This window comes from Squalius cephalus, assembly GCF_949319135.1.
Source record: "Squalius cephalus genome assembly, chromosome: 3".
NCBI lineage: Eukaryota > Metazoa > Chordata > Actinopteri > Cypriniformes > Leuciscidae > Squalius > Squalius cephalus.
In genome coordinates, this window is record NC_137124.1 from 28,782,371 (window position 1) to 28,796,402 (window position 14,032).

The 14,032-nt window shown below is 37.4% G+C and overlaps 3 protein-coding genes across 6 annotated transcripts; all 3 read left to right on the plus strand.

Moving 5' to 3' along the window:
• The first annotated feature begins 408 nt into the window (after positions 1 to 408).
• rgs9bp (regulator of G protein signaling 9 binding protein) lies at positions 409 to 4,133 on the plus strand. 4 transcript variants are annotated; one of them, XM_079867050.1, is made up of 4 exons: positions 409 to 525; positions 737 to 805; positions 2,403 to 2,709; positions 2,859 to 4,133. In XM_079867050.1, exons 2-4 carry the CDS (start codon positions 785 to 787, stop codon positions 3,224 to 3,226), a joined length of 696 nt encoding a protein of 231 aa, XP_079723176.1. In that variant the 5' UTR covers positions 409 to 525; positions 737 to 784; the 3' UTR covers positions 3,227 to 4,133. The 4 variants fall into 4 exon arrangements, with proteins under 4 accessions (XP_079723176.1, XP_079723175.1, XP_079723178.1 ...); XM_079867049.1 differs by lacking the exon at positions 409 to 525 and having other exon boundaries at positions 636 to 805; XM_079867052.1 differs by lacking the exon at positions 409 to 525 and having other exon boundaries at positions 748 to 805; positions 2,428 to 2,709.
• On the plus strand, positions 3,917 to 8,733 carry mcur1 (mitochondrial calcium uniporter regulator 1). The gene is made up of 9 exons (XM_079867048.1): positions 3,917 to 4,942; positions 5,089 to 5,208; positions 5,297 to 5,400; positions 5,664 to 5,765; positions 6,430 to 6,471; positions 6,616 to 6,687; positions 6,840 to 6,893; positions 6,978 to 7,092; positions 7,916 to 8,733. The coding sequence occupies exons 1-9, from the start codon at positions 4,834 to 4,836 to the stop codon at positions 7,969 to 7,971; spliced, it is 774 nt and encodes a 257-aa protein (XP_079723174.1). The 5' UTR covers positions 3,917 to 4,833; the 3' UTR covers positions 7,972 to 8,733.
• On the plus strand, positions 8,727 to 13,733 carry dph2 (diphthamide biosynthesis 2). Its single transcript, XM_079867047.1, has 7 exons — positions 8,727 to 8,926; positions 10,127 to 10,308; positions 10,406 to 10,518; positions 10,780 to 11,000; positions 11,471 to 12,154; positions 12,874 to 13,068; positions 13,185 to 13,733. Exons 2-7 carry the CDS (start codon positions 10,159 to 10,161, stop codon positions 13,340 to 13,342), a joined length of 1,521 nt encoding a protein of 506 aa, XP_079723173.1. The 5' UTR covers positions 8,727 to 8,926; positions 10,127 to 10,158; the 3' UTR covers positions 13,343 to 13,733.
• The last annotated feature ends 299 nt before the right edge of the window (positions 13,734 to 14,032 follow it).

Sequence of the window (14,032 nt, forward strand, 5' to 3'; positions counted from 1 at the left end):
TTCAGGGATTAATTTAACATGGCCCTAATCTAATTTGACCTGAGACAGAGGAGACTAACAATTGCCTGACTAGTCAATGCATACATTTTTATTGAAATATATTATTTATATTCATTTAAATTTATTTGGATAAAAGTTTTAGATTTTAAATATTGTAGTTATTTTTAAATAAGCGATGTGTTGGTTAACCGCTGCAGCAAACACTGGACCACAACCTGCCCCTCAGGGCCTGGCCTGTCATTCAGGCACACACACACACGCAGAGAAAAAGAAAGGAGAGAGAAGAAAGAGAGAGTGATGGGAGAAAAAGAGGGGGCTCCAGGAGGAGGTAGTGACGTATTCCCAGGCCACAGAATCTCCGCACCTCTCAGCAGCAAATAATGAGCTTAACCACACGGCCTCGGTGCAAAGGGGTCAGTCATTCGGATTATCACACTCGATTTTGACATCACAATCCTCCACGCCTCTCGGTTTTTTCTATTCTTTTTTGGAAACCTGAAATTTTTATTTTACTTTCTTAGATTTGTATCCTTGTTGGATGACAACTGATATATTAAGCTTTGGTCACAGGGTCAGACAGGACAGTCAGCTCAAATATGGACTGTAGTTTACTCCAGCTCAGACGAAGGGTGTATACGCATTGTTGAGTTTGAAGGCAGACGCTAACTTTTAGAACAGGGATTCACCCTTGTTTTACCTTAGAAAACATAACCCAATGCCACTGTCCAACAACAAGGTCGCTGATGATGGAACTTCAGCACAGCCACTGCAAGAAGGAAAAGCAATGGTGGACTCCCTCGTCAAGGTGAGTTGATATTAAACGAACCAATAACTGATTAGAATCACTCGTCTAAACAAACCTCCATACTTGTCACAGAGTTTTGTGGTGATAAGAGTTTTTAACAATCAGGTCATCAATCATTATTTTTTCCTAACAGGAAAGAAAGATGAATAAATCCGATGAATATCTTTTCCTGCATATATATATATATTTATTTTATGTAGGCTATATGGGTTTTTTTTTTTTTACATATTTCCCTTAATAAGTGTTCTACAATATTAGAAGAAAGAATGAGGGGAGCACATCAATTAGATAAATATGCCGACAATCAGTTGTGGTTTATTTTCCATCATTTGTTTGTTGACATGATGACAAACTTCTTGCGGTTCGGATTGAAGATGTCGAAGCCTGTGCTTGTCCTCATTTCTCCTTATTTTCAGGCTGTATTCCTTGAGCCTTAGGGTGAAAAAGCACTATCTGTGAGTAGGGATGATCCACGCTCCACTGCTTGATTATCTTCAGTTTGAGCCAGTGGAGGCATGTGTCAGTACTCTGACCATTATGCCTAATGAAGACCTGACGCTCAAAACGTTGCGCTTTCAATAAATAGTCTTTGGAGCTGTTATTTCCAGTGTGCGCACTTCACATTTCTTTTTTCCAATACTAGCCCAGCAGAACTACCTGTTTTCTTTACTCTATTCTGCTGTCAGCAATAGTAGCAGCTTCTGTTCATCTACTTGCTTTAAGAATCAATACATAAAGTAAATCTAATGCTCCCTTCTTATGTGCAGATATTACTGTACATCTTAAATATGATCAGCTTTTTAACTGATCAAATCATTGTACATATTTTCAAGTCCAAATGGCTATAGACAGCAACTAACGCAAGATTCCAAAAGTTTCCAAAGCTTATCCTGAAATAGCCGTCTTATGACAAGCAGATTATCAGTAATATTTGTCACTCATACTAATGCTTAATCTATTTATAATGATGTTTGATAACCTGCACATTTACATAACCTTATAAAATCTTCACAGCATCACCGGAATAAATTATATTAAATATATTTAAAGATGTTAAAGTATTTTACATGAAAAAATGTACAGCCCTTAGTCAAAAACTTTTCCTTAGTCAAAAAAAAAGAAAAACATGGTTCCCCTGTTCACTGCTCATTGTATTTTTTGATGGTTTTATTTACTTTTTAAAAAAAAATTAATTTCTTATTTTAAAGTTAATTATTTTTTATACATTATTGAAATAAATAATGTGATTACAATCTATTGGGGGTCGAGTAAGCAACCTGCCATGTGCTCTAAAGAACTGTGAGATGTAGGTATTTATTTTGTCTGAACCTGGTCAGTGAGGTATTGTATTATAATTATATTATTGATGTATTATATCATTAATAATAACTAATTCAGAGCAGTTTGGCTGATGTTACATTATTGATCTGTAAATCTGTATGAAATCCATTGTGCCATCAAACCTTTTCCTTTTTAAAAAACAGTTCTATATTTTATATCTTCATTGCATCATTAATACAAGATCCATGTGCCAAAGGTAGATGTATTAAACTAAAGTTAAATTTCAAAACATCATAGTTGATCTGATCTGACTCAGGTGGTGGCATGTTATCGACACTTAGCCTCCTGTGTCGGTGGATGCATGGACAACTCCAGCCTACGACGTGATCTTCGGCAAACACGAGAGCGAGCCCAGACACTAGCGCTGTCCTGCCGAAACCACCTGACAGCTCGACTGAGGGATAAAACATTACCAGAGACTGAAAGGAAGGAAACAGAGCTGTTGTGGGTAGCGTTCTCCTCATGTCTGGAGCTCCTACATGCAGACATGTGCAAGGTTTTCACCATGGCCAAGCACTTTTCCCTGGCCAATAACAGTACCATGGTGCAAACAGGCATACAGGGTAGGCATGCACAACTGTAAGAAGTTTCATAACAGATTGCTAATTATTTAAGACTAGAAGAAAAGCAACTTCTGTACATTCCTCAAACATATGAAGTGTAACCGCCACAGCCCGTTATTGGTCTGATAAACATGTAATTGCTTAAACAGGAGGGACAACAGAGGTGGCGGCACGGGCCTTGAGCCTGCCCGACCTGCAGGAGGCAGGTGACGGTACCCAGACGTCCAGCGTGGAGGGTCAGGAGCAGAGTCAGCTGGAGCAAGAGATCGCACAGGTGGACCACACACTGGAAGACATGGAGCTGAAAGTCAATGTTCTGCGCTGGACTGTGGAGGCACTGGGTCCTCAGTACGCTGACCCTGTTAGCACTGACAGCGCCTCACTAGCACTGCTGTCCATCGACGAAGAGGCAGCTCAAAGCTTCTGCAGTCGTAGCCAGATGTTCGCAGCGATGATGCTGAGCGGCGTGGCGATCTTTGCCGTGGTGCTATCAGTGTGTGTGGTGTTCCTGGTCTGAAGTCGTATCTCTTGTTTTGTGTAGGCTTTTTCTTTTTCTGAGGTCTCTTCAGTTGTGATCGGCCAAACATCAACAGTCTGCACAGCACAATGTTAAAAATGAAACTGTCTGTGTATACTTACCATCAACAATTTAACAGTTTCTTACTGTTGATCTCAACAGAGCCTATGAGTTCTGTTTTACAAATCAAAAAACTTTGCCATTAATTTTGGGTGTATGATCATTTATAGCAAAAGAAAGCATGATGAATTAATTTGGGTTTCAATGCAGAATATTTGGGAATTTGGGAAAGCAGTAAGACAGTAAAATCGGATTTCATATGTACTTTCAGGACTTCTGTTTTGAGGTTTTGGTGTGTGTAAACACAAGTCCTGTTTACATAGCTCAAGTCCTGGGCTGGTTCATCATGCCATACCTTCAGAACCTTATTCTGTTTTTCAACACTGACACAACACCTAATCCTGAAACTAGTACTTGGCAAGTTTGTACTGTAGCCTACTCTTGAAACATCACTAAAATAATCTGGCTTTAATACGTTATGCACATCTCTTTATGTTTGTGTGGAATTTAATTATTGATTTAGTTCGAATCAAATGTTTAGAAACCTGTTACACCAGCCAGAAACAATAGAATTGTTTGTTTTAGCATATGACTGGCATTAATGCTCAGTCATTAGTTATAAACAAGTAGGGGTTAATCAATATAAAGTAAAGGTAATTTAGAAGTTTACAGAAAATGACTGAAATATTGTAATTACCTCAAACTGAAAGTCACTTTTTCAAAGACATTTTAAGACACTGTTTAAAATCCTTCTGTTTTCCATCATGCATTGTAATGTCCTCACTTTCAAGTATCTCACGACTATTAATTTTGTAAAAAATATGAATAAATTAGATTTTTAAAATTGAATGTTAGTTCCAGTATATGTGTTGTCAGATCTATCAGACTCAGTCTGATATTCAGAGTCCGTCTCAACAGTTTCTCTCTCGCATTTTCCATGTTTATATTGCTTGTAAAATCACAATAATTAAACTGTAGAGGTGTCCCACCCACATTTTGGTAAAAGTGCTCCAATAAATGCAAGTGGAGGCTAAATAGGCTAATGAATAGAGAATAAAACAGGTCATACAATATATATTTACCCCCTGAGTAAACATTTTCTGGTTGCTAAGCAGTAAGCATCTCTCCTAAACCTTACGACGTGCTTACGTACAGATCTATACAGAACGTGCTCTCGCTTTTAGAACCAGCATGTGTACGTGAAACGTCATTGTTTACGCGCAGTTACAGGAAGCTTGGCAGAGGTTGATGGATCTGTCAAACAGAAAGGAGAAAAGTTTGAAAACCTTTATATTTCTCATCGCAGTGCGGGAAAAAACAGTGTCTTACTGGCCCGGTTATGTAATTATTCTGAATTATTTCAGGAATTAAAAAAGTTTTGTTCAAAGTATTGCTTTTAGAAGACGATCAGGCTACAGAGGAGAAAAGCAAGATCATGCGGTCAAACCAGGTCCCGCACCGCCGCGATCCCACAACATTTTAAAGTTTTCCACGGATTTAATACAAAAAAGTAGGCTACAAAGTGCTTATTTCCAGGCTTCTGCAGAATGTGGTCTCCACACAGCAGACATCTGATCTCTGCGATCAGAAGTGGCTTTAGCAGGTCTGGCACGGAGTCTGTTCTGCTGTGGAGAGGTTCATGCATGTTGGTCAGAGGTGCGTATGTTCTCTCGATGTTTGTACTGTAAATGATACACTCCACACGTCTAAGTTTGTGAGAGCGTTTACTACTGTTGATAATGACCAGTTTTCTATGATTTGCATATTCTACACGCTAATCGTCCCCATTGTCTTTGTTTCAGAGTTGAGCACCTCTGTTAAAACTCTACAGTATGACCTGAAAAAATCAGACATATCTAAGTCTGGCAATAGGAAGCTATTCTTTGACACTCATGCAATGGTCCGACTGCTTGAGGAAAGCGGTAAGATTGCTTTTCCGTGTTTCTAAAACGTTCTGGCAAAGTCTAGGTCAGTGTCAGTGATTCATCAAAATGATCTGTGTCCTTCCAGGCTTCATGACCCAGCAGGCGGAGGTCATTGTCAATATGATGGTGAAAACCACAAATTCAAACATGGACGTTACGTACGGTGACATGGCCACCAAGACACAGCAGGTGAGATTTTGATTGACTTTTCATGCTGTTGTGATCACTTATTGATTTAGCTCATGTATTCAACTTTTGATAAGGTGTAAGTGACTGTTAAGTGATTGATTCATGGCAAAAGTTGGCAAACAATTACCAACGTTGATCATGACATGATGTTTTTAATGTACAACATGAGCGTTTGCTGCCTGTTGTTGTCTATACAACTTCCCTCATAGCAGAGCCCAGGTCGAACAGGTCAGTTATTCTTCTTGACTATTTTTGTTTTACAGGAAATCATGTTACAGAAAGTCATGTCTCATATCACCGCTGTGAAAAAGGACATGATCATTCTTGAGAAGAGTGAATTCTCAGCATTATTGGCAGACAATGAGGTGAGACCTCTGATCATTTGTGCTGTGTTATCTATTATCATCATCACCCACTCGATTTGTATACTTGCATTATTTGTAAGTTTGGGGTCAGTGACATTTTTTTAAATGTTTTTTGAAAGAAGTCTCTTATGCTCACCAAGTCTGCATTTATTTGATAAAAAATACAGTAAAAAGAGTAATGTGAAATATTACTACAATCAGTGTTTGTATTTGAATTTTTTTCAAATGTAATTTATTCCTGTGATGGTAAAGCTGAATTTTCAGCATCATTACTCCAGTCTTCAGCGTCACATGATCCTTCAGAAATCATTCTAATATGATGGTTTGGTGCTCAAGAAACATTTCTTACTATCAATGTTGAAGACGGTTGTGCTTTTTAATATTTTTGTGTAAATTTTGATACATTTTTTTCTGGATTCTGTGATAAATAGAAAGTTCCAAAGAACAGCATTTCTTTCAAATAGAAATCATTTGGAACATTATAAATGTCTTTTGATAAATTGATTGTGTCCTTGCTGATAATTTCTTTAAAAAAAAAATCTTACTGAACCTAAACTTTTGAACGTTAGTGTATAAATTATTTGGTTTGCCTTGAATTGCCTTGAATCCCTCAATTGGTACATCACCTAATAAAGAAGTATTATGTATCTTATTTCCTTTACAGAAAATCAAGGTTGAGCTATCACAGCTAAAGTTACAACTCACTGTAAGTGAATGGAAAAACATTTTTTTGATAATAAAAAAAAAGGTTTTACTTTGCTATTCAGACCTTAAATACACAGCCCCTGACCATCCAAATTTACTGGGTACTCTAGTTATTATAGTTCTACATTTTGCTTTTGTGCTGCAGGATGTGATAAGCAAAAGGCGTGCAGATACCATTTTGGATTTGAACATAGAGAAAAGCCGTGTAAAGGAGATGGTAAGTACAGCAAGATCAAAGACTCGCTAGAAAAACAGCTTTGGAAGCCTCATCATCTCTGGAAACCAAAGATGTGTTAGTTATTAGAGTTGTGTCGTTTTGAGCTGAAAGTCACATATGCTTTAACTGAGATGTGTTTGCTCTTGGTCCAGACGGTAGACTTTGACAGAAAACTTATTGGGACCAGGAATGAATTGATGGAAATGGTGAGAAGTACAAGCATTTAGGACAATAAATCTTCTTGATTTTTTTTTATGAAACATTTTATAAAACTGGAACTGCTTTCTTAGCATTCTGAGCAGGATCGGCATGTGACAGAGACCAACATGAAAATCGACACAGAAGTGGCTGGCCTGAAGACTATGCTGGAGGCACATAAACTAGATACTATCAAATATCTTGCAGGTAAAAGTGTCAAGATCACACATTTGCAATTTAAAAACTATTTGAAAAAGTTGTACATCTGTCGGACTAGTCATACAGGGTGTTTGCAGTCCTCAAGTTCATTTTTTCTTTTTCACAAGTCTGGAATGAGGCTGAAACTTAATGTTGAGCTTATTTATTTTATGAAGGCCCAAAATGAGGCTGCAAGTAAAATAAAAAAAGACTCGGCCTCTGCTGTAGCAGTTTGCGTGATGTCTGTATATTGTATGTTTGTACTTTTTTTGTTTACACACATTGTTTTTCCTCATTTTTCAAATACAGTATGGAATATTTTGTTATTTTTCTTGATTGTACACTTGAATTATCAGTAAATTAAATTGATATATTAGTATATTGAGATTTAATATTTTGATAGTGTATGACTACTTTGATGACTACTTGCTAGTGTATAAAACATTTGCTTATTTGCAGATGTCTGAACTAATCCTAAACATAATTCATTGATCAGTACATTAAAAATAAGGTATTACTCAAGTGAAATTAAAAAAGGAGTACTTTTACTGAAGTAATGTCTTATTAGAATATCTGTACTTTTACTCAAGTACTTGATTACTTTGTCCACCACTGGCCTCGGCAAAGATAGTGTGTTCATTAAGTTCCTTCTCAAGGACCTGCCGTACACACAGCTGCAGAATGTCCATGTTAATCCATTAAAATGTCCATTAATCATCCCGATAAAGAGGTCAAGATGAATTTTTCAAGATGAGTTATTCAAATAACTGGTCAGTAAGAGACTGTTTCAGAATTTATTTTCATTCATGATTTATTTTTGTAATTCTTCTAGGTTCAGTATTCACGTGTCTCACAGTAGTACTTGGATTCTATCGGATATGGATGTGAACATCAGGAGACATTGTTCTTCCTAAAAAAAACTCTCTCATCAGCCTTTGGTCATAAGAAGAGCTGTGATATTCACAGTCATCCTCTAGGAGCAAATGTCCATTCTTGCTTTATTAAGATATCAAGTTCTATTAGGAAAATAAATCATATTTACATATCTACATCAACAGTGCAACATCTTGCATTAGGATCATGAAGTTCAAGCTTATTTACACCAATGTCAACAGCTTGAATGAAGCCTAAGAAGCAGAAGTTGTCATAGTTGGGTAAACTTCTACAGTGGTGAAGGGGAGATGACTGCAAATATTATTTTTTAATTGCTCCAATAGCAAAAGAAGAATCTGTAATAGAGTTTCCACGACTTTCCAAGAGGGAAAAATAAAGAGATTGATTACATTGGTCAGAAGAAAGATGTCAAATTTGCCATCACTCCCTCAGCTGTTGTGATAGAAACACCCTCACAGCAGCGGTATTTTTTATAAATGTGTATTAAATTTTTTTTTTATATGAAAAACTTTACTAGATTTGAGATGTTGATAACTGTGGAAAAACAAAATCATCACAGTCTGAAAAGGGTCCATGCTAAAACAAGAAGGTGTGAAGTACATAATACATCAATGATTCAAGCAACTAAATACACATTCACCTTCACAATTTACAAATTTGTAGCCGTTTGTTTGCATTCATGATAATATGATTCTGATTCAACGAAAGTCAAAGTGAATATGATGAATTCTGAATAATAAAAGTCTAGTCTTCTTGAATTCTCTTTGTGTAACTTACCTGTTTTGTGAAGTCAAATATTTGTCACCGTCACCGACCGTCTCTCCAGTACACTAGAAGGCAGTATGATGAGGAGGAACTCGAGTCGCAGGCGCTGAACGATGAAGAAAAGAGTGCCGTGTTCCTCTCAACCTCACGTGGGAATTGACATGTAATGTGCATCTCTGTTTTGGTAGGTTACGTTTTGTTGTGGTTTATTATATGTAATTTTAGTGGCCGCAAATTCAGTTATCAAAATTCATTTATCCAGCGGTCAACTAGTTTTAGCCGCTTCAAGCAGTTTCTGTGGCAACTCCCAGCTGGTTCCAGTGTGTATTAGTCTGTAGAGTTAGAATGATTCTGTTAACTGTAATCTAAACAAATCTTATCTTTAAGCGAGCGAGACATGTCAGTTGTATATTTTAATAAACGTCAATATTCATTTATGAATGTCAGGTTCATCACATTTCACCCAATACTTAAAATTCTGTCATTAATTACTCAAATCCGTAAGACTTTAGTTCATCTTCGGAACACAAATGATGATCTTTTTGATGGAATCTGAGAGCTTTCTGTTCCTCCATTGACAGCTAACGTTACAAAGGGATTGTAAAACTAATCCATATGAATTAAGCTGTTTAGTCAAAATTTTCTTTAGATACTAGTCGCATTTTTATGATGAACAGATATAATTTAGGCTTTTATTTACATAAACATTCCTTAACTTGCACATCAGTAGTGGTAAACAGAAGCTCAAGCATGTTCGCTTGACATGCGAGAACCAATGATGTTCATTGTCGTGTTACAAAGCCCGGTTGAGCTTCCACAAGAACCAATGAGGTTTGTTCTCGCATCAAGCAGGTTCGGTTGAGCTTCTGTTTATGTTCACTGATCGATTTTTATATGTGAATAATAATAGCCTAAATTAAATCTGTTCATCATATAAAGTAATAATGTTTCTTCCAAAAATTTTGACTAAACCGCTCATTTCATATGGACTAGTTTTACATCTCTTTATGAACTTTTTGAAGTGTCAAAGTGGTACTCGTGTACTGTAGCTGTCTATGGAGGGGCAGAAAGTTCTCAGATTTCATCAAAAAGATCTTCATTGGTGTTCCGACGATGAATGAAAGTCTTACGGTTTGGAACGACAAGAGGATGAGTAATTAATGACAGAATTTTCATTTTTAGGTGATCTATCCCTTTAAAACCCTTTATACTGGACCTTTAATGACAATTCCAAGCTACTTGTTTGGTTGGATGAAACTTAAGTGAAATTTTAGATTGTGTGCTGTTGTGGGTAAGGGCAATTACTTTGCTGTGTTTGTTCTTTCCAGCAGTACGCAGAATGTGATGCTGCTTAGTGCTTAATTATAACTCTCATTCTTTTCAGACCCAAAGGACATCACTATCTCCTGAGAGAAGATGACAGATGCTTTCAGTAGCAACAGTGAGGCAGTTCTTCAGCGCACTGTCAATGTGTCCACCATCACAAGCAGCCATGCTGGAAATTTGATGAAGCTGTATCAAATAGCTGAGACATGTGATTTTGTCACTAGTAATCAATTCACGAAGGCAAGACAACATCTTTCGAAATCATCTGTCATGTTTACTGAAACCATTTGTCCAGCTGATCTATTAAAGATATAAATATGTCCTGTTTTTATCACAGGTAGCCTTACAGTTTCCAGATGAACTACTTCCTGATGCCGTCCGGGTCTCTGCAGAAATAGAGAATGAAACCAAAGCCAAGACATACATTTTAGGAGATACATCCTATGGCAGGTAAGAACCCTGATGTTTCATTTACATTACAAGAAAATCATATGTAATACCACAATGTAACCACTAAATACCTATATAGCCCCACATATTTGATATTTTTAAGACTTTTCTAATCACGTCCACATTTTTTTGTGTATTTATATAGCAAGTGCCAAGTTTCATACCATTCTGATGAAACATAAATTGTAAAAGTTCAAAATTATTACCAAAAGATATTGTATGGCTAATTCTGACTTCCAGACCTGTTTATTTCCTTTTCAGCTGTTGTGTGGATGAGGTAGCAGCAGAACATGTTAAAGCAGACTGTATAGTGCATTATGGGCCATCTTGCCTCAGCCCATGCAGACGACTTCCTCTTCTGCATGTGTTTGGGAAAAGACCTATAGATGTCCAGCAGTGTGTTGCAGCCTTTAAAGAGCTTTACCCTGACCGCCAAAGTCATGTGATCATACTGTATGATGTCACCTATTCACATGCTATAGGTAATTGTTACTGTTCAGTCTATGCACATGGGTGTCCAATCCTACTGCTGGGGGGCGAGTGTTGTGCAGAGTTGAGCTCCAACGTTCCCCAACACACCTGCCTTGAAGTTTCTCGGTCTGTATCCGAAATTGTCCCCTGTTCACTATTCCCTATCAGTCCACAAATATAGTACTCTTAAAAGAGCGAATAAAGTAAGCAACTTCAAGTGAATATTTTACATTTAATGGGTTTGACTGACAAAAAAGTTTTCAGTTGTGCATTATGGGATTAAATAATTGTACTTGATAATGTTTGCTATGGTTTCAGACACCAATACACCAATGGGTGTCCCATCAAATAGAGCTGCTTCTGGTGTGATTCATTTGGATTGGAGCTAAACTCTGTATGTTTGCGGCCCTGCAGGAGCAGGACACCTCTGATTTAATACCATTGTGAGTGTTATGTGTTAATTTATATCATCTCTCCTCAGGTGATCTCAGGACACTTTTGTGTGATATCTACCCCAATGTTGCGGTATCTCTTCTAAAAACTGATTATTCCTGCGGTGCTGAACTGATACAGGACAGCTGTGTGAACAGTGATCACTTGAATTCACAGGATGATAGAGTCATTTTTAAATTCGGCAGACAGTTTAGTGTAAAAAAGGGGCAGAGTGTTGATGATTACAGTATGTTTTACATTGGCCAGGAAGGCCTGACTCTGACAAACTTCATGATGACCTGGAACCATTGTGCCTTCAGCTCATTTAATCCAAAAACGTGCACAGGACGAGTGGAATCAGTTAAAATCAACAAGGCACTGATGAAACGCTATTATGCCATTGAGCGGGCTAAAGATGCCAGTGTGGTGGGCATTTTGGTGGGCACCCTGGGTGTCGCTAACTATCTGACCATCATAGAGCAGCTGAAAGACATTATTCACAAAGCAGGCAAGAAGACCTATATGTTTGCTATGGGAAAGATCAATGTTCCCAAGCTCGCCAACTTCTTGGAAGTTGATGTTTACGTGCTGGTTGCCTGTCCAGAGAACTCACTGCTGGATTCAAGTGAATTCTACAGACCTGTGGTGACTCCCTTCGAGATGGAGCTGGCTTGCAATAAGCAAAGAGAGTGGACTGGAGAATATATCACAGACTTCAGAGATTTACTGCCTGGTATGACACTGCATCATTTTAACAAATCATACTATAGAGCACTAGAAAAGCATTGTGATATTGATATTGTGTTGCTTATGGGCTTTGAATGATGTCAGTATATGTGTCCATGGCTGCGTTCCAGTCCAAAATTGTCATGCCCTTCACTCGCTAACTTCCCTCCGTCTTGTTCACTCGGATGTACGTCATTGCTTACGTTGCATGAGTGCCAACTACTGGCGGAACCTTTGCAATAGGCTGAATTGGAACGTGCTAAGCCCTTGATCACTTAGAATCCACTATGGGGTTGATTTATTATTTATTCGTTTTTCCCTTACAAAATTGTTTAATGCAGCATTCTATATGTATATAGGTGTGTTTTAGTTTGTTTTTTTTTTAGTTTTTTTAATAATTATTATATCATAGAGTTGTTTGTGGTGGGGTAAATTAAACGCAGTATGCGTTGACGTCACAATCTTGTTGCATTGTGGTATATGGAGCTGCCTGAAATGTACATATGAAGTAGATCGTTCCCTCGGTCAAAATCGAGGGAGCGGGGGTCTGTCCATATAAATTTCCCTCGTCCACTTCACGAAATGGAACGCACTTCAAAATGGCGGCAGGAATTCCCCCAAGGGGAAGTGGTTAGGGAAATTCGCAAGTGCGTGTCTAAAAGTGGACTGGAACGCAGCCCATATGTAGTATCGTTCTGAGCATCTAATGAGAAACCTTTATCATAGGTGGAAGCAGTCATGTGGTTTTCCCTGAACCAAACGAGTCTGCCATTGAGGAAGAGTGCACAGATGTCTCTCTTATCACAGGAGCTCTGCGAGCCTGTTCCACCTCCTCCTCATCTGAGATAATAAATGGCACAGAGTCTTCTTCACTTGTGCCCAGGAATCAGACTCTCACTGTGGCCAATACTAACACTGCAGGTATAGAGTCTGAGGCCATACTGAACTGTAGTTGTGGTATTAATTCTGCCACTTTTTTAATAAAACGTTTGATTCATGCAAATGCAGAATATAATCAGGATCTTTTTGTTTTGCAGCATCATTTTTGGCTGGCCGTAGTTGGCAGGGACTGGAGCCCAAACTGGGGCAGACGCCAGTGTTGAAAGCTGTGGAGGGACGGAGAGGCATTGCAATCGCTTATGAGGAGGAGGGTGTGGGTAATAAAGATGCTTTAACATCTCCTCAAAAATCATAACACTCGCTTACTATTAGACTGTCACAGGAAATCATCTAAGGACTATCTTCACACTCACAGCACATGAATCACATCAGTATTTTGAAGAGGATTTAATTGTCAGTAATACCTTTTTTGGGGACATGTTTTAAGTCTTGATAATAGCAAGTGTTTCTTTTGCTGCTGGTCAAATATCAAGGAAGGTAAATTAATATTTGTTAAATATAAGAATGTGAAGTTCTATTGTGCTAGTAATATGGTAGCAATCTATAGAATAATAGAAGAAAAATGTAACTGATCTCAATGTGCTTTAATGTTGTCTTGTTTTAAATGTTATATTCAAACAGAATAAAACTTGTTTTTCTGGATTTATTAACCCTTTAACTGTCACCCCCCCTTTTTTCGCATAGACAAAAAAATCACTATACAATCTTAAATGGTTGTAATTCAAGAATGCTTTGGAATATAGACATATGGTTGGTCTTGTTTTTAAGAAGAAATTTGCCAAATTATTGTAGAAGTGAAATAAATTATGAAAGTGAAATAGAAAAAAAGTTATATAAGTTTGAGTTTATGAAAATATAGAATGTAAAAATATAATTATTTATATTTTATATAAAATATATATATTACAAAATATATTTTACTCTAAAACTGCTAGAAAATGAAAGCCAAAAATATAAACAAGTTGTGTTCCAAATTTTAGGTTGA